Raw genomic sequence first — 14,028 nt, 5'->3', positions numbered from 1 at the left:
ATTAGAACAATAACAGGAGAAACGATCGGGAAACTTGCAATAGGAAAGATTAGAACAATAACAGGAGAAACGATCGGGAAACTTGCAATAAGAAAGATTAGAGCAATTACAAGATAAACGATCGGGAAACTTGCAATGAGAAAGATTATAGCAATTACAAGATAAACGATCGGGAAACTTGCCATAGGTAAGATCGGAACACTGACAATAGGAAGGATTGGAACACTTGCACGAGGAAGATCATAATACTTACAATAAGAAAAATTAGAACAATTACAGGAGAACGATCGGAAAACTTGCAATAAGAAAGATTAGAGCAATTACAAGATAAACGATTGGGAAACTTGCAATAAGAAAGATTAGAACAATAACAGGAGAAACGATCGGGAAACTTGCAATAGGAAAGATTAGAACAATAACAGGAAAAACGATCGGGAAACTTGCCTTTTGAAGGTTTTGATCCAAAGATTCGAAGAAGGTGTATGCTCGAATCCTTTTTCTACTTTTCCTCCGTCCCCTCCTTGTTTCGTTTTGTGTACTCGTTTTCTATCTTTCTTCGCAACTACACCACGTGTCGAAGATCGAGGCATAGTCACCTGCTCTCTCTTACTCTCATTCCTTCTTTATCTTTCCCAAATGCAGCTGCCATAGCCACCGCCGCTGCCGCTGCCACAGTCACAGCCCCTTCCACCACACTACCTTCCTTCCTCCCTTCTCTCGTTCCTACTTTTTCTTTCCCAAACACAGTTGTCGCAGACGCAATCGCCACCACCGCAGTCGCAATCACGGCCACTGTCACGCCCCTCAAAATATCCATGATATTAAAACAATTTCAACACAAACCAATCCAGGATCCAAACTCACATTTGAGGACACTGAAAAACATTATATCAAATTCACATATATAAAACATGTGCAGTTTATAATCATATATCACATCACTCGATAATTCACATTTATGACAACCCAAGCCAACTTAACAAACATGAACAACATTTATAAATCCATAAGCTAAGTAATTTATACAATCAGAACTCCAACCATTTACCACAAGTTCATATCATCGTAAACTAGACTTAACATTCCGAAATTCCAAATAAGAGAGATCTTCTAACACTTTTACAAGGTATATCCATTTCGGTTCATCGACAACATTTCATTACATACAAAATATGCTTATACAACAATAACATAATACCCAATAAGACTTGCCCATAATTCAGAATAGCTCTCCACTGCCTCAGCCCAATTCAAACATCTCAAAGAGTGACAAGCTGACCTGAAAGATTTATATAACAACGGAGTGAGCTAAAAACAGCTCAGCAAGTAACAAAGCATATATAGCATGAGAAGGGACAGTTTCAAACAAACAAGATATCACAATGCAAGACAGAATCCAAGAGATTCAAGGATATCATCTCATTAGATACAAAATCGCAAATGTTATTTCATTCATAACATATTTGGTTCATAACAAATGGAGCATAGAGTAATTGGAGCATATCAATAGCGTACGAGATGATCCGGAGCATTTTAATGGCAAATAGGACATTTCAGAATATATCAGTTCATAGCAAATGGAGCACCGAGTAATTGAAGCATATCAATAGCGTATGAAATGTTCCGGAGCATATCAATGACATATGGTACATTTCGAAGCGTAACAATAATAGATGAAACAAATAGAAGGTGAAGTGGGATTCCAAACATAATATGGTCCATCCATTTCTGAATGACCACCAAACATAATCTAGAGCATCGTAGGCTCTAAGCACATACCCTTTACCATTTCTAGCAAAGGTCCAAATAATCCCACAAACACCAGAGTACAAAAGGGTATTGTGAACAATAATTTGAGACAATAGCAGATGAAGCATTTCGGAGCATATCAATGGCGTATGAAATGTTCCGGAGCATATCAATGACATGGAACATTTCGAAGCATAACAATAACAGATGGAATATTTCGGAGCATATCAATGGCCTATGAAATGTTTCGGAGCATATCAATTACAAATGAAACATTTCGGAACATATCAATGGCATATGGACCATTTCGAAGCATATCAAAGAAAGAATACGAAATAGAAGCTCAGACGTCGTACCCTAGCATAGTGCATGTGAGGTTTAACTTAGTGGTGGCTCCACGCCGTGATGAGTTCTCGACTCCATCCACGGGTAGCCCTTTCCTACTCGAGCCCTCTCACCCTACCCAAGTGCTAGGTCAGCTCTGAATTTCATATCAAACAGATAGATGGTGAAGTGGGATTCCAAACATAATATAGTCCATCCATTTCTGAATGACCACCAAACATAATCTAGAGCATCGCGGGCTCTAAGCATATACCCTTTACCATTTCTGGCAAAGGTCCAAATAATCCCACAAACACCAGAGTACAAAAGAGTATTGTGAACAATAAATTGGGACATATCGGAAGCACATGCGGAACAACGAAATGTACATGTGCCTTTATGAAACATTACGATACAAACATGAAGTTTACATAACAGATTTAGGTATCCAAATACATGTAGGACAAGAGCATACAAGAATTCAAAGCAGTAATATAAAGCTCAATTGAATAAGAAAGTTAAAGGATATCAATTTTCAAAGGAATGAAACCAGAATATGAGAAATCGACCAAAGCTCGATTTCTGGCAGAATACAAGAGGCACATTGAACAAATGAATCAAACTATCAATCGTGCTCCAATTTTACTCAGAAAATATATCATTGGAAAGATATTTCAATCTAGTTTCTAATGAAATAAATTTCGTACGAATCAAGGTTTTCAACAAGGAGTTACCATAGATTTAGTAACCCAATATCAAAGAACAAATCTCAATTGTTACAGAATTCACAGGGTCGGTTTCAATAGAAAACTGGGCAGAAAAACTTACTCCGAATTCCTAAAATAAGCTATCAAAAGAAAGGTTTATGGGTCTATATTCCGATCAAATAAGTTTTTTCTAAATCAGAGATCAATACATGAAGTTATAACCATAACAAGGTAGAAAGGTCAGAATCTCTGAAGTTACACAGATTCGAATCGTTACGTCTAAACAGAAGATATATCAAATGCAAGGCTAGAACAATTCAAAGTTCCTCACATTCAAAGCAAATATAGAGATAAAATTACAGTAAGGAAAGATCAGGACACTTGCAATAGGAATGAATTGAAAGCTTGCAATAGGAAGGATCGGAACACTTGCAATAGAAAGGATCAGAACACTTGCAATAAGAAAAAATAGAACAATTACAGGAGAAACGATCGGAAAACTTGCCTTTTGAAGGTTTTGATCCAAAGATTCGAAGAAGGTGTACGCTCGAATCCTTTTTCTACTTTTCCTCCATCCCCTCCCTGTTTCGTTTTGTGCACTCGTTTTCTTTCTTTCTTCGCAACTACACCACGTGTTGAACATCGAGGCACAGTCACCTACTCTCTCTTACTTTCATTCCTTCTTTTTCTTTCCCAAACGCAGCTGCCACAGCCGTCGCCGCTGTCGCTGCCACAATCGCAGCCCCTTTCACCGCACTACCTTCCTTCCTCCCTTCTCTCGCAGACATAACTGTTGCATACGCAGTCGCTGCCGCTGCGGCCGCAATCCCGTCCGCAGCCCCTTTTTTCCCCTTTCCTTTCTTTTCTTTCCCAGCTGCAACTGCCGCAGTCGCAGTCGCAGCCATGGCCGCAGCCACCACAGCCGCAGCCTCTTCTTCCTCCCCTGCTCTATTTCCTCTCCTTCTCTTCCCGCTGCAGCTGCCACTGCCACAGCTGCCTCCCCTTCTCCTCTTCCTCTCTTCTTCCCTTTTCCTTTCTCTTCTTCTTCCTTTCCTTCTCTTCTTTCCCAGCTGCACTGCTGCAGTCGCAGCCTCAGCCATGGCCACAGCCTCTTCTTCCTCCCCTGCTCATCTTCCTCTCCTTCTTCTCTTCCAACTGCAGCTGCCATCGCCGCAGCCGCAGCCCCTTCTTTCCCTTCTCTTCTTCCTCTCCTTCCCTTCATCCTTTCTCTTCCTCTTTCCCTGCCATAGCTGCAGCTGCCACAGCCGCAGCCGCAGCTACTTCTTTCCCTTCTCCTCTTCCTTCTCCTTCCTTTCTTCTTCTTCTGTTCTTCTCCTTCCTCCCCTTCTTCTCCCCGACGAACAGCACCTCCTTTCCTCTGTTTCCTGCTGCAGGAAACAGAGGTTCCGCCTCTTCACCCGCTTCTACTTCTTCTCTTCTTCCTCACCATCTCTTCCTCTCCTTCTCTTCCAGCTGCAGCTTCCAACGCCGCAGCCGCAGCTCCTTCTTTCCCTTCTCTTCTTCTTCTCCTCTTCTTCTTCCCTCCTCCTCCCCGGCGTCACACACACCCTCTCCTCTGTTTCCTCTGCAGGAAACAGAGGTATCACAACCTCTTCTCCTGCTTCCTCTTCCTCTTCTTCTTCTTCTCCTCTTCGAACGCCCCACACCTCTCCTCTGTTTCCACCTGCAGGAAACAGAGGTGCTGCAGCCCTAGCTGCTGCCACCTCTCGCTCCTCTCCCTCTTCCCTCTCTTTTCTCTCTTCTTCTCCTCTTCCCTTTTCCTCCCCAACGCCACACCCCTCCTCGCTGCAGCCTTGCCACAGCTATCCTCCTCTCTTCTTCTTCTTCTTCTTCTACTTCCCTTCTCCTTCCCAACGCCCCACACATCCTCTCCTCTGTTTCCACCTGCGGGAAACAGAGGCGCTGCAGCCCTAGTTGCAGCTGCTGCCTCTCTCTCTCTCCTCTCCATCTTCCCTCTCTTCTTCTTCTTCTTCTTCTTTTCTTCTCTTCTCCCTCTTCTTCCTCTTCTTTTCCCTCTTCTTCTCTTCTTCTTCTCCCCACGCCCCACCTCTCGTCTCTCTGTTTCTCGAAAGAAACAGAGAGACGTGGGAGGCGGTGGGATAAAACCTGAAATTTTCGGTTTTCTTTATTTTTTTCTTTTTGTAACTTAACAGTTTAGTCCTTGAAATTTCTATATTTACATATAGATCCTCCAATTTACATATAAATCCTTATTAATAAATTTTCAAAAGTGAGGGATATTACAGCCACAGCCCCCTTTTTTTTTCCCTTTCCTTTCTTTCTCTTTCCCAAAAGCAGTTACTGTAACCACCACCGCTGCCGCAGCTACCGCAGCCAACGTCGCAACCGCAGCCACAGTCGCAGCCACGGCCGCAGCCACCACACTCGCAGCCTCTTCTTCCTCCCCTGCTCTGTTTCCTCTCCTTCTCTTCCGCTGCCTCCCCTTCTCCTCTTCCTCTCTTCTTCCCTTTTCCTTTCTCTTCTTCTTCCTTTCCTTCTCTTCTTTCCCAGCTGCACTACTACAGTCGCAGCCTCAGCCACGGCCACAGCCTCTTCTTCCTCCCCTACTCATCTTCCTCTCCTTCTTCTCTTCCAACTGCAGCTGCCATCGCCGCAGCCGCAGCCCCTTCTTTCCCTTCTCTTCTTCCTCTCCTTCCCTTCTTCCTTTCTCTTCCTCTTTCCCTGCCATAGCTGCAGCTGCCATAGCCGCAGCCGCAGCTACTTCTTTCCCTTCTCCTCTTCCTTCTCCTTCCTTTCTTCTTCTTCTCTTCTTCTCCTTCCTCCCCTTCTTCTCCCCGACGAACAGCACCTCCTTTCCTCTGTTTCCTCCTGCAGGAAACAGAGGTGCCGCCTCTTCACCCTCTTCTACTTCTTCTCTTCTTCCTCACCATCTCTTCCTCTCCTTCTCTTCCAGGTGCAGCTTCCACCGCCGCAGCCGCAGATCCTCCTTTCCCTTCTCTTCTTCTTCTCCTCTTCTTCTTCCCTCCTCCTCCCCGGCGTCACACACACCCTCTCCTCTGTTTCCTCTGCAGGAAACAAAGGTATCACAACCTCTTCTCCTGCTTCCTCTTCCTCTTCTCCTCCTCTTCTTCTTCTTCTCCTCTTCGAACGCCCCACACCTCTCCTCTGTTTCCACCTGCAGGAAACAGAGGTGCTGCAGCCCTAGCTGCTGCCACCTCTCGCTCCTCTCCCTCGTCCCTCTCTTTTCCCTCTTCTTCTCCTTCTCTTCTTCTCCTCATCCCTTTTCCTCCCCAACGCCACACACCACCTCGCTGCAGCCTTGCCACAGCTATCCTCCTCTCTTCTTCTTCTTCTTCTTCTTCTTCTTCTTCTTCTTCTTCTTCTTTTTCCTCTTCCCTTCTCCTCCCCAACGCCCCACACATCCTCTCCTCTGTTTCCACCTGCGGGAAACAGAGGTGCTGTAGCCCTAGCTGCAGCTGCTGCCTCTCTCTCTCTCTCCTCTCCATCTTCCCTCTATTCTTCTTCTTTTCTTCTATTCTCTCTCTTCTTCCTCCTCTCTTCTTTTCCCTCTTCTTCTTCTTTTCTTCTCTTCTCCCTCAACTTCTCTTCTTCTTTCTCCCCACGCCCCACCTCTCCTCTCTCTGTTTCTTTGGGAGGCGGTGGGATAAAACCGAAATTTTTGGTTTTTTTTATTTTTTTAGTTTTTTGTAACTTAACAGTTTAGTTCTTAAAATTTCTATATTTACATATAGGTCCTCTAATTTACATATAAATCTTTATTAATAATTTTTAAAAAGTGAGGGATATTACAGCTTGAAGCCGGAGATCCGAGGAGAAGTTAAAGTGCGACAACCATATATGCTTATGGTAGCCATCTCTTTCGCACGATATCAAGAGGAGCGATTGAATCATGAAGCTTGGAGGACTAGAGTTGCTCCTCAACCAGAAATACTGAAGCCCTCAGCCCCCCCTACTGTCGGTCGAGTCCCTACAACAAAGAAGTTGACAAGAGAAGAGCTTCGGGAGCAATCTGCGAAGCGGTTATGTTGGCATTGCGACGAGCCATGGAGTTACAAGCATTGCTGTAGAAAAGAGAGACTTTTATGATTGAACCAATAGAAGAAGAGGTCATTGAACATTCAGAAGAGATCCTTGAACATAAAGAAGATGTGGAAGAAGAGTCACAACTGACTGACGTTACAGTACACACACATGCCGGCTACTCAAACCCGCAAACGATGAAAGTTGGAGGCCTTCTCAAACAACAACCGATCACTGTTCTCATCGACATGGGCAGTACTACTAACTTCCTAAATAGTAAGCTTGTTGTTCAGATATCATTACCTATCAAGAATCGCTGCAGGTTTGATGTTAAGGTCACCGACGGACAGATTTTGAATTATGATCGTAGGCGCCCGCAGGAGAAACTATTGCTGTAGGACCAAGAGATAATTGCATATTTCTTCCTTCTCCCTCTTAACAATCACGAGGCCATGCTCATAATTAAATGGTTGATGACATTAGGTGATATTTTCTGAAATTTTATGAAACTAATTATGAAATTTTACAATAAGGAGAAATAGGTGACATTGCACGGGAAATGTAGGGGTGACATAACAACAATTTGCACACAACAAATGGAGATGGTTTTGCATAAAACATGCAGCGGCTTTTTAGTACAACTTGAGCAGCAAACTAAGAGAGAGCCAACAGAATTTGAAGATTCAAATCTACTTCCTTTGCTTGCTGAATTTTCAAATATATTTGATGAACCGTGCAACCTACCTCTTACCCGTCGGCATGATCATTGTATAACGATCCTTCCAGAAAAATCTTAAGCAAATGGTCGGCCATATCAGTATCAACATCTCTAGAAGGATGAAATAGAAAGAATTGTAAAAGAGATGCTCGAAATAGGAGTTATTCGGCCAAGTTGCAATCTCTACTCTTCACCGGTGCTACTTGTACGCAAGAAGGACGGAACAAGGCGATTATGTATTGATTACCGAGCTCTCAATGGCATAACCATCAAGGACAAATACCTTATTCCAGTAGTAAATGAATTGCTAGATGAAAGGGAGCACAAATCTTCACAAAGCTGGACCTTTGATCCGGGTATCATCAAATACAAGCGTGCGAAGAAGACATACCGAAAACCACCTTTTGAACACTCAACAACCACTATGAATTTTTTGCTTTCTTCATCAGAAGGTGGAATATCTTGGGCATATCATATCAGAGGAAGGTATGGTAGTGGACCCCTTCAAAATTGGAGCAATGTAAAACTTGCCGACCCCGAGAAACATAAAATTGCTACATGGCTTTCTGGGTTTAATAGGCTACTACCGCAAGTTAATGAAAAACTATGGAAAGATCAATGCACCACTTACTTCCTTACTGGAAAAAGATGTCTTCCAATGGTTGGATAGAGCCTCCGCTTCTTTCGACAAACTTAAGGCAGCCATGACGACGACGCCGGTGGTAACACTACCAAATTTCAACCGACCCTTCATTATTGAGGTCGATGCATTTGGAGTCGGAATTAGAGCCATTCTCATACAAGATGGTCGATCACTCGCATACACTAGCAAGACATTATCTCCCTCCCATCAAAATAAGTCAATATATGATAAGGAGATGCTCGCCATTGTGCGCGCAGCAACGAGATGGAGACCCTACTTGATTGGTCGACGATTTCAAATTAAAACCGACCATAAAAGCCTCAAGTACTTTTTGGAGCGAAAGATATCATCCCCTGATCAGCAAAAATGGGTAACAAAACTTCTTGGATTTTATTATGAAATAACTTACAAAAAGGGGAAAGAGAATATTCTTGCAGATGCGCTTTCGCAGCTACCCGAGCAAGCTGAAGTTTTGGCCGTTTCACTTCCGACTAGCGACTTCCTTGAGGATATTAAGATGGAATGGCAGGAAGATTCAGAGACTAGTAAGATTATAAAAAATTTGGAGGAAGCACCAAGCTCTGTGGCTCATTACAATTGGGACTCAAAAGAATTACACTATAAGGGACGCATTGTGCTTATGATAAATTCTACTTGCATCTTCACGAGCAGATTTTGGACAAAGTTATTCCATATGCAGGGTACTAAATTGAAAATGAGTACGGCATATCACCCACAAATCAACGGCGAGACAAAAGTTGTAAATAGGTGCTTGGAGACAGCCCAAAGCCACCCACCAAATATGACTATCCAAGGAGAACTCCAAACCCAGCCAAGTGCCATTATTGATCGACGGATCGTGACTCGACGACGACGACCCACTACTAAAGTGCTAATACAGTGGGTGAACCTACCAACAGAAGATGTCACTTGGGAGAACTATGACAACTTGAAGATCAAATTCCCAAAATTCATGAATCGTCAGCCTCGAGGACAAGGCTAGCTAGGAGAGTCCTAATTGAGAGGGGCATTCATGTAAAACCTACCTAAGCCGACCCCTATTAAAGAGGTGAAGAGGCCGACTAGGGTTAGGAGGTTGTTTCTTAGAGATGAATTAGGAGTTGTAAAGGAATAGGAGTCTTGAGTAGAAGTCCTATTAGGAGTTGGATAGAAGTAGGAGTCCTATTAGGAGTTAGGGTTTAGAAACCCTATAAATAGCCATGTATTTCTCCTCTTTTGATAAGCAATAGATGAATCTTTTCTGCAGCCTTTGAGCAGCAACTTGAAGGGAGGAACCCCTATAGAGTTCCAAGGAGGCCGATCCCCTAAAGAGATCAACCCCAAGTTTAGAATATGCAAGGGTTCTAACACCGTTGAACCGTGAGCATCGCTATAGTAACGGGAAACTTCTTATTATTGAACCAGTAGAAGAAGAGGTCATTGAATATCCAAAAGAGAGCCTTAAACTTGAAGAAGGAGATGCAGAAGAAGGGCCATAACCGACCGAAGTTACGGTACATGCACTAGCCGACTACTCAAACCCGCAAATGATAAAAGTTAGAGGCCTTCTCAAACAACAACCGATCACTGTTCTCATCGACACAGGCTGTTGAATCTCATATTTTGATGATGAAACTACTTGATATATGTTTATGATTTAATCTGCGTTTTGAGTGACGCAGGATGCCTCGATCAGGATGAGACAATTAAAGCAGGAAAATCATGTTATGCCGGAGGAACATGTCAGAAGATTGGACGTCGGGCCGGTGGATCGGTCGACGTATCGACAGAAGGCTTCAGGCCGTGGACTTGGGCATCGGGCCAAGAAGAGCGGGTATTGTGCCAAGGATATCGGAGTTGCGGAGTCAACTGGCCGATTGGGCAATAGGCTGTAGGAAAGGACGATGCACCGAAGAATCGGACGAAGCGTCGAGGGACCAATGACATGCCGGACAACTTGGTTAATTGCTTAGGATTAATTGTCTCGATCGAAGTTTTTGTTTTGAGTGTGCAGGATTAACTATGATGAAAGTAAGACATGCAGCAGGAGTTGCGCCGGAGTCATGACAATGATCACGTTGGGAGTTCAAGAGCTCGGCGGAAGTTCGGACAGTCGTCGGAGGTTCTGCGGGAACAAATCCGAGAAGTCCATAAGCTTGCCAAAGGAGCTCGTCGGAACTTGCCAAGTGGATCGTCGCAGTCCAGGAGTTTGTCGGATGTCCGCAGGAGCATCACCGAGGGTTCATCGGATGATCGACGGAAGTTCGCCGGAAACTCGCCGGAAGAAGCGAGTGACGCACCGAAGCAAGTTGCAGAATATATCTTAGGAAATAATCGTAGTTAGCACTTTGATTAAGTTAGAAATGGGAGGTGATCCCATTAGCTTAATCCTGGGGCAATTGGGCCCCTGAAGAACTCAAATTGGGTAGAATGGTTCAACCCATTCGGACCCAGGTTGCTGTGGGAGGTGCAACCGCCCAAGCAGGGAGGTAGCACCGCTCAAGCTATGTCTCCCAGCGAGACTGGGCGGTGCAACCGCCCCAGCCAAGAGGTGCAACCGCCCAGGGCTCAGTCTCCGAGCGAGACTGGGCGGTGCAACCTCCTCTGTCAGGAGGTAGCACCGCCAGAGCTCAAGTTTCGAGCTCTGCCAGGCGGTGCAACCGCTCCAGTCAGGCGGTGCAACCGCCTGAGCTCGGTCTTCGAGCTCTGGCAGAGAGGTGCAACCGCCCCTGACAGAGGTAGCACCGCCCAGAGGCTCAGTCTTCGAGCTCTGCCAGGCGGTGCAACCGCCCTAGTCAGGAGGTGCAACCGCCTGATCCCGGAATTCCGGGATTTGATCGTTTTGAGCTCCAAATTTGAACTGGGTTGGGGCCTATAAATACCCCACCCATTCAGCACTAAAAAGACATAGACCTACACCGAATTCTTGATCTTTTCTGTGATTCTAAGAGCTCAAATTTGTGTAAAGTCCAAAAGTTCTCCTCTTTCTGTTCTTCAAGTCTTGAGTTGTAAAGAGAGGAGAGAAAGGTTTTGTAAGGGTTGTCTCCTGAGCCCGTCAAAAGGAGTGAAACTGTAAAAGGGCAGTTGGCCTTCGCCTATTGAAGGAAGACCTCTAGTTGACGTCGGTGACCTCGTCGGTGGAGGAAGCCAAAAGTGGAGTAGGTCAAGACTGACCGAACCACTCTAAATCTCTGGTTTGCTTTTATTTTGAGCACTTTATCATTACTGCAAACCTCTTACATAGCTACTGCTCTCTGCGCTTTTATGAACAAGTTTCTAAGTTCTGATCTTTCCGAATCTGCATTCATACGTAAATCGATGTTTTCGTACGATCTTTACATTGCAGTTTACATTTACGTTTTGATTCTATTTATAACTGCAAACTGTCTTCTGCGCTTTTACGAACGAGTTTCTTTGCAGTTTACGTTTACGTTTTGATTCCATTTATAACTGCAAACTGCCTTCTGCACTTTTACAAACAAGTGTCTAAGTTCAGATCTTTCCGAATCTGAGCTTAGACGTAAACTGCGCTTAGACGCAAACTGTGTTTAGACGCAAACTGCGCTTAGACGCAATCTGCGCTTAGACGCAAACTGCGCTTAGATGCAATCTGAGCTTAGATGCAATATGCATTTAGACGCAAACTGCATTTAGACGCAAACTGCATTTAGACGCAAACTGCGCTTAGACGCAAACTGTGTTTAGACGTAAACTGCACTTAATCATAAGTAATCTTAGAATCGGCTTTTGCATCAAAACAGTTTTTATCGAACGAACACAACTTTCGTTTTTAATCGCTGAAATATTTCCACTGCACTAATTCACCCCCCCCCCCCCTCTTAGTGCTCTCGATCCTAACACGGGTAATACTAATAACTTCATAAATAGTAAGGTTGCTATCCGAATGGCCTTACCTATCAAGAATTGCATCAGGTTTGACGTTAAGGTCACCGACGGATGGATTTTAAAGTATGATCGTAGGAGCCTGTAACACCCCTCATTTCCGAATTTTCGTATAATATTTCTGGTGATAATGTAAGCATCTATTTTTAATTGACACAAGAAATAGAGTATGAATCAGAGGTAACTTATTTTTAAGATTTGGGAGATCTGTTCAAAAAAAAAAAAAAAGAAAGAATCTGAGGACCTATATGTAAACCCTAAGGACCTAATCGTGAATATGATAAAAACGAGGACTAAACTGCAAAATGCACCAAATGACAAATTCCACCGTTTAAGCCTCTCTGCCTTCGTTGTTAAGGAAGCAGAGGAGGCAGCTCGTGGGTGACCAGGGAAAGAAAAGAAGAAAAAGAAGAAGAAGAAGAAGAAGGAGAAGAGAAAGAAAATTTGGGGCTTTTAGGGTTTTTGCTTTAATCTTGTTACTTCGGGTCAAAATTTGCAAAGGCAAGTGTTCTAACCCCATCCTACATAAGTATTTGACTCTGTTTTTATGTTGATTCAAAATAAATTGGAAGATTTCTATTTAGAGACTGATATGTCTCTCTTTGGACTTAAACCATGGATTCTGAAAGTCTTTCGGTAAACTGACCCCTAAGCACTGTTTCGGCTATAAGTTTTAATATAGAATGAGAATTCAGGCAGGAACTATTTTGTTTGAAATTAGACTCGTATGTGTTTCTTTTGACACCGATTTTGTAGATTTTGGACACCGAATACTTACCCAAAAATTTGTTTCAAAAGAGCCTATAGACGCTGTAAAACAGAGTTCAGATTTCTGACCTTTCGATACAAAAACGCCTATAACTTCCTGTTGAAAATTCTGATTTGTATCAAACTGATTTTATTTGAAACTAGACTTGAAATTCTCTCTTTTGACATATAGTTTGAAAATTTTGGAGTTCAATTGCCCACCCTATCGTCTGTTGATTCCGACCTTATAAATTCTGTAACACAGTGATTGTGATTTTGACCTTGTGTTACCAAATCAGAGGTAACTCAGTGTTGGGAGCCCTGTTTCATATGAAATCTGTTCCATCTTAATATAGATTGATATATGATTCGACCATAGCCTTATTATGGGTATTGGAGCATAATTGTTATTCTAAAATATTTGTTTGATGTGCCACTGGAATTCTGTCCGAAAACGAGCTTTGGTCGATTTCGCGTATTTGGTTCCATTCCTTTGGATATCTGAATTTGTCTAACCTTCTTATTGGAATTGAGCTGATTATGATTGCTTGGAATCCCTGTACACTCTTGCTTTCAATTCTTTCCTAAAATGAATACTTTTGTGAGAGATTTGTTCCTTGCATCATTGTTTTGAAAAGGCACATGTACGTTTGGTTGTTCCGCGTGTGCTTCCGTTATATGCTGCTTATTGTTGAAACTGCCTTCTTGTACTCTGGTGTGTGGGATATTGTGAACCTTTGCCAGAAATGGTAAAGGGAGTTGTGAACCTTTGCCAGAAATGGTAAAGGGAGTTGTGAACCTTTGCCAGAAATGGTAAAGGGAGTTGTGAACCTTTGCCAGAAATGGTAAAGGGAGTTATGCATAGAGCCTGCGATGCTCTGCCGGCCCCCTCTGACTTCACCTAGACGTGGGTGGATGGAGCTCCCAGACGTGGGAGACTTTTGTCAGGTGATCATTCAGAAATGGATGAATCACATTCTGACTGAGATCCCACTACACCCTCTATATGTTTGATATGACATCCAGAGTTTTGGTGAGTTATTTCTGTTCGTGCTCTGGATAAGTATGATATGATTGCAACGTCAAGGACGACGTTTGAGCTTCTGTACGACATATGAGTTTGATATGCTCTGAAATGCTTCATTCACTATTGAGTTTGCTTCGTAATGTTCCATAGATCGTTGATGTGTTCTGGAACATTTTACATGCCATTG

At 43.4% G+C, this 14,028-nt stretch overlaps 1 protein-coding gene across 2 annotated transcripts in view; it reads right to left on the bottom strand.

The window, feature by feature from the left end:
* Positions 1-1,090: 1,090 nt before the first annotated feature.
* LOC103988827 (RING-H2 finger protein ATL2) overlaps positions 1,091-14,028 on the bottom strand; it is a 55,712-nt gene continuing 42,774 nt past the window's right edge. Inside the window, exons 1-2 of one of the 2 annotated variants that reach the window (XR_010480353.1) lie at positions 3,286-5,056; positions 1,091-1,279 (exon numbers count right to left, since the gene is read on the bottom strand). Coding sequence is in view for 1 of the 2 variants with exons in the window: in XM_065086105.1 (XP_064942177.1) it covers positions 1,260-1,279 (20 nt within the window). In the remaining variant the exon portion in view is untranslated. Of the gene's footprint in view, positions 1,280-3,285; positions 5,057-14,028 lie in introns of those variants that run through there. The other variant, XM_065086105.1, reaches the window with a different exon arrangement.

Source organism: Musa acuminata, chromosome BXJ1-2 (assembly GCF_036884655.1).
Source record: "Musa acuminata AAA Group cultivar baxijiao chromosome BXJ1-2, Cavendish_Baxijiao_AAA, whole genome shotgun sequence".
NCBI lineage: Eukaryota > Viridiplantae > Streptophyta > Magnoliopsida > Zingiberales > Musaceae > Musa > Musa acuminata.
This window is presented reverse-complemented; position numbering and strand designations above follow the sequence as displayed.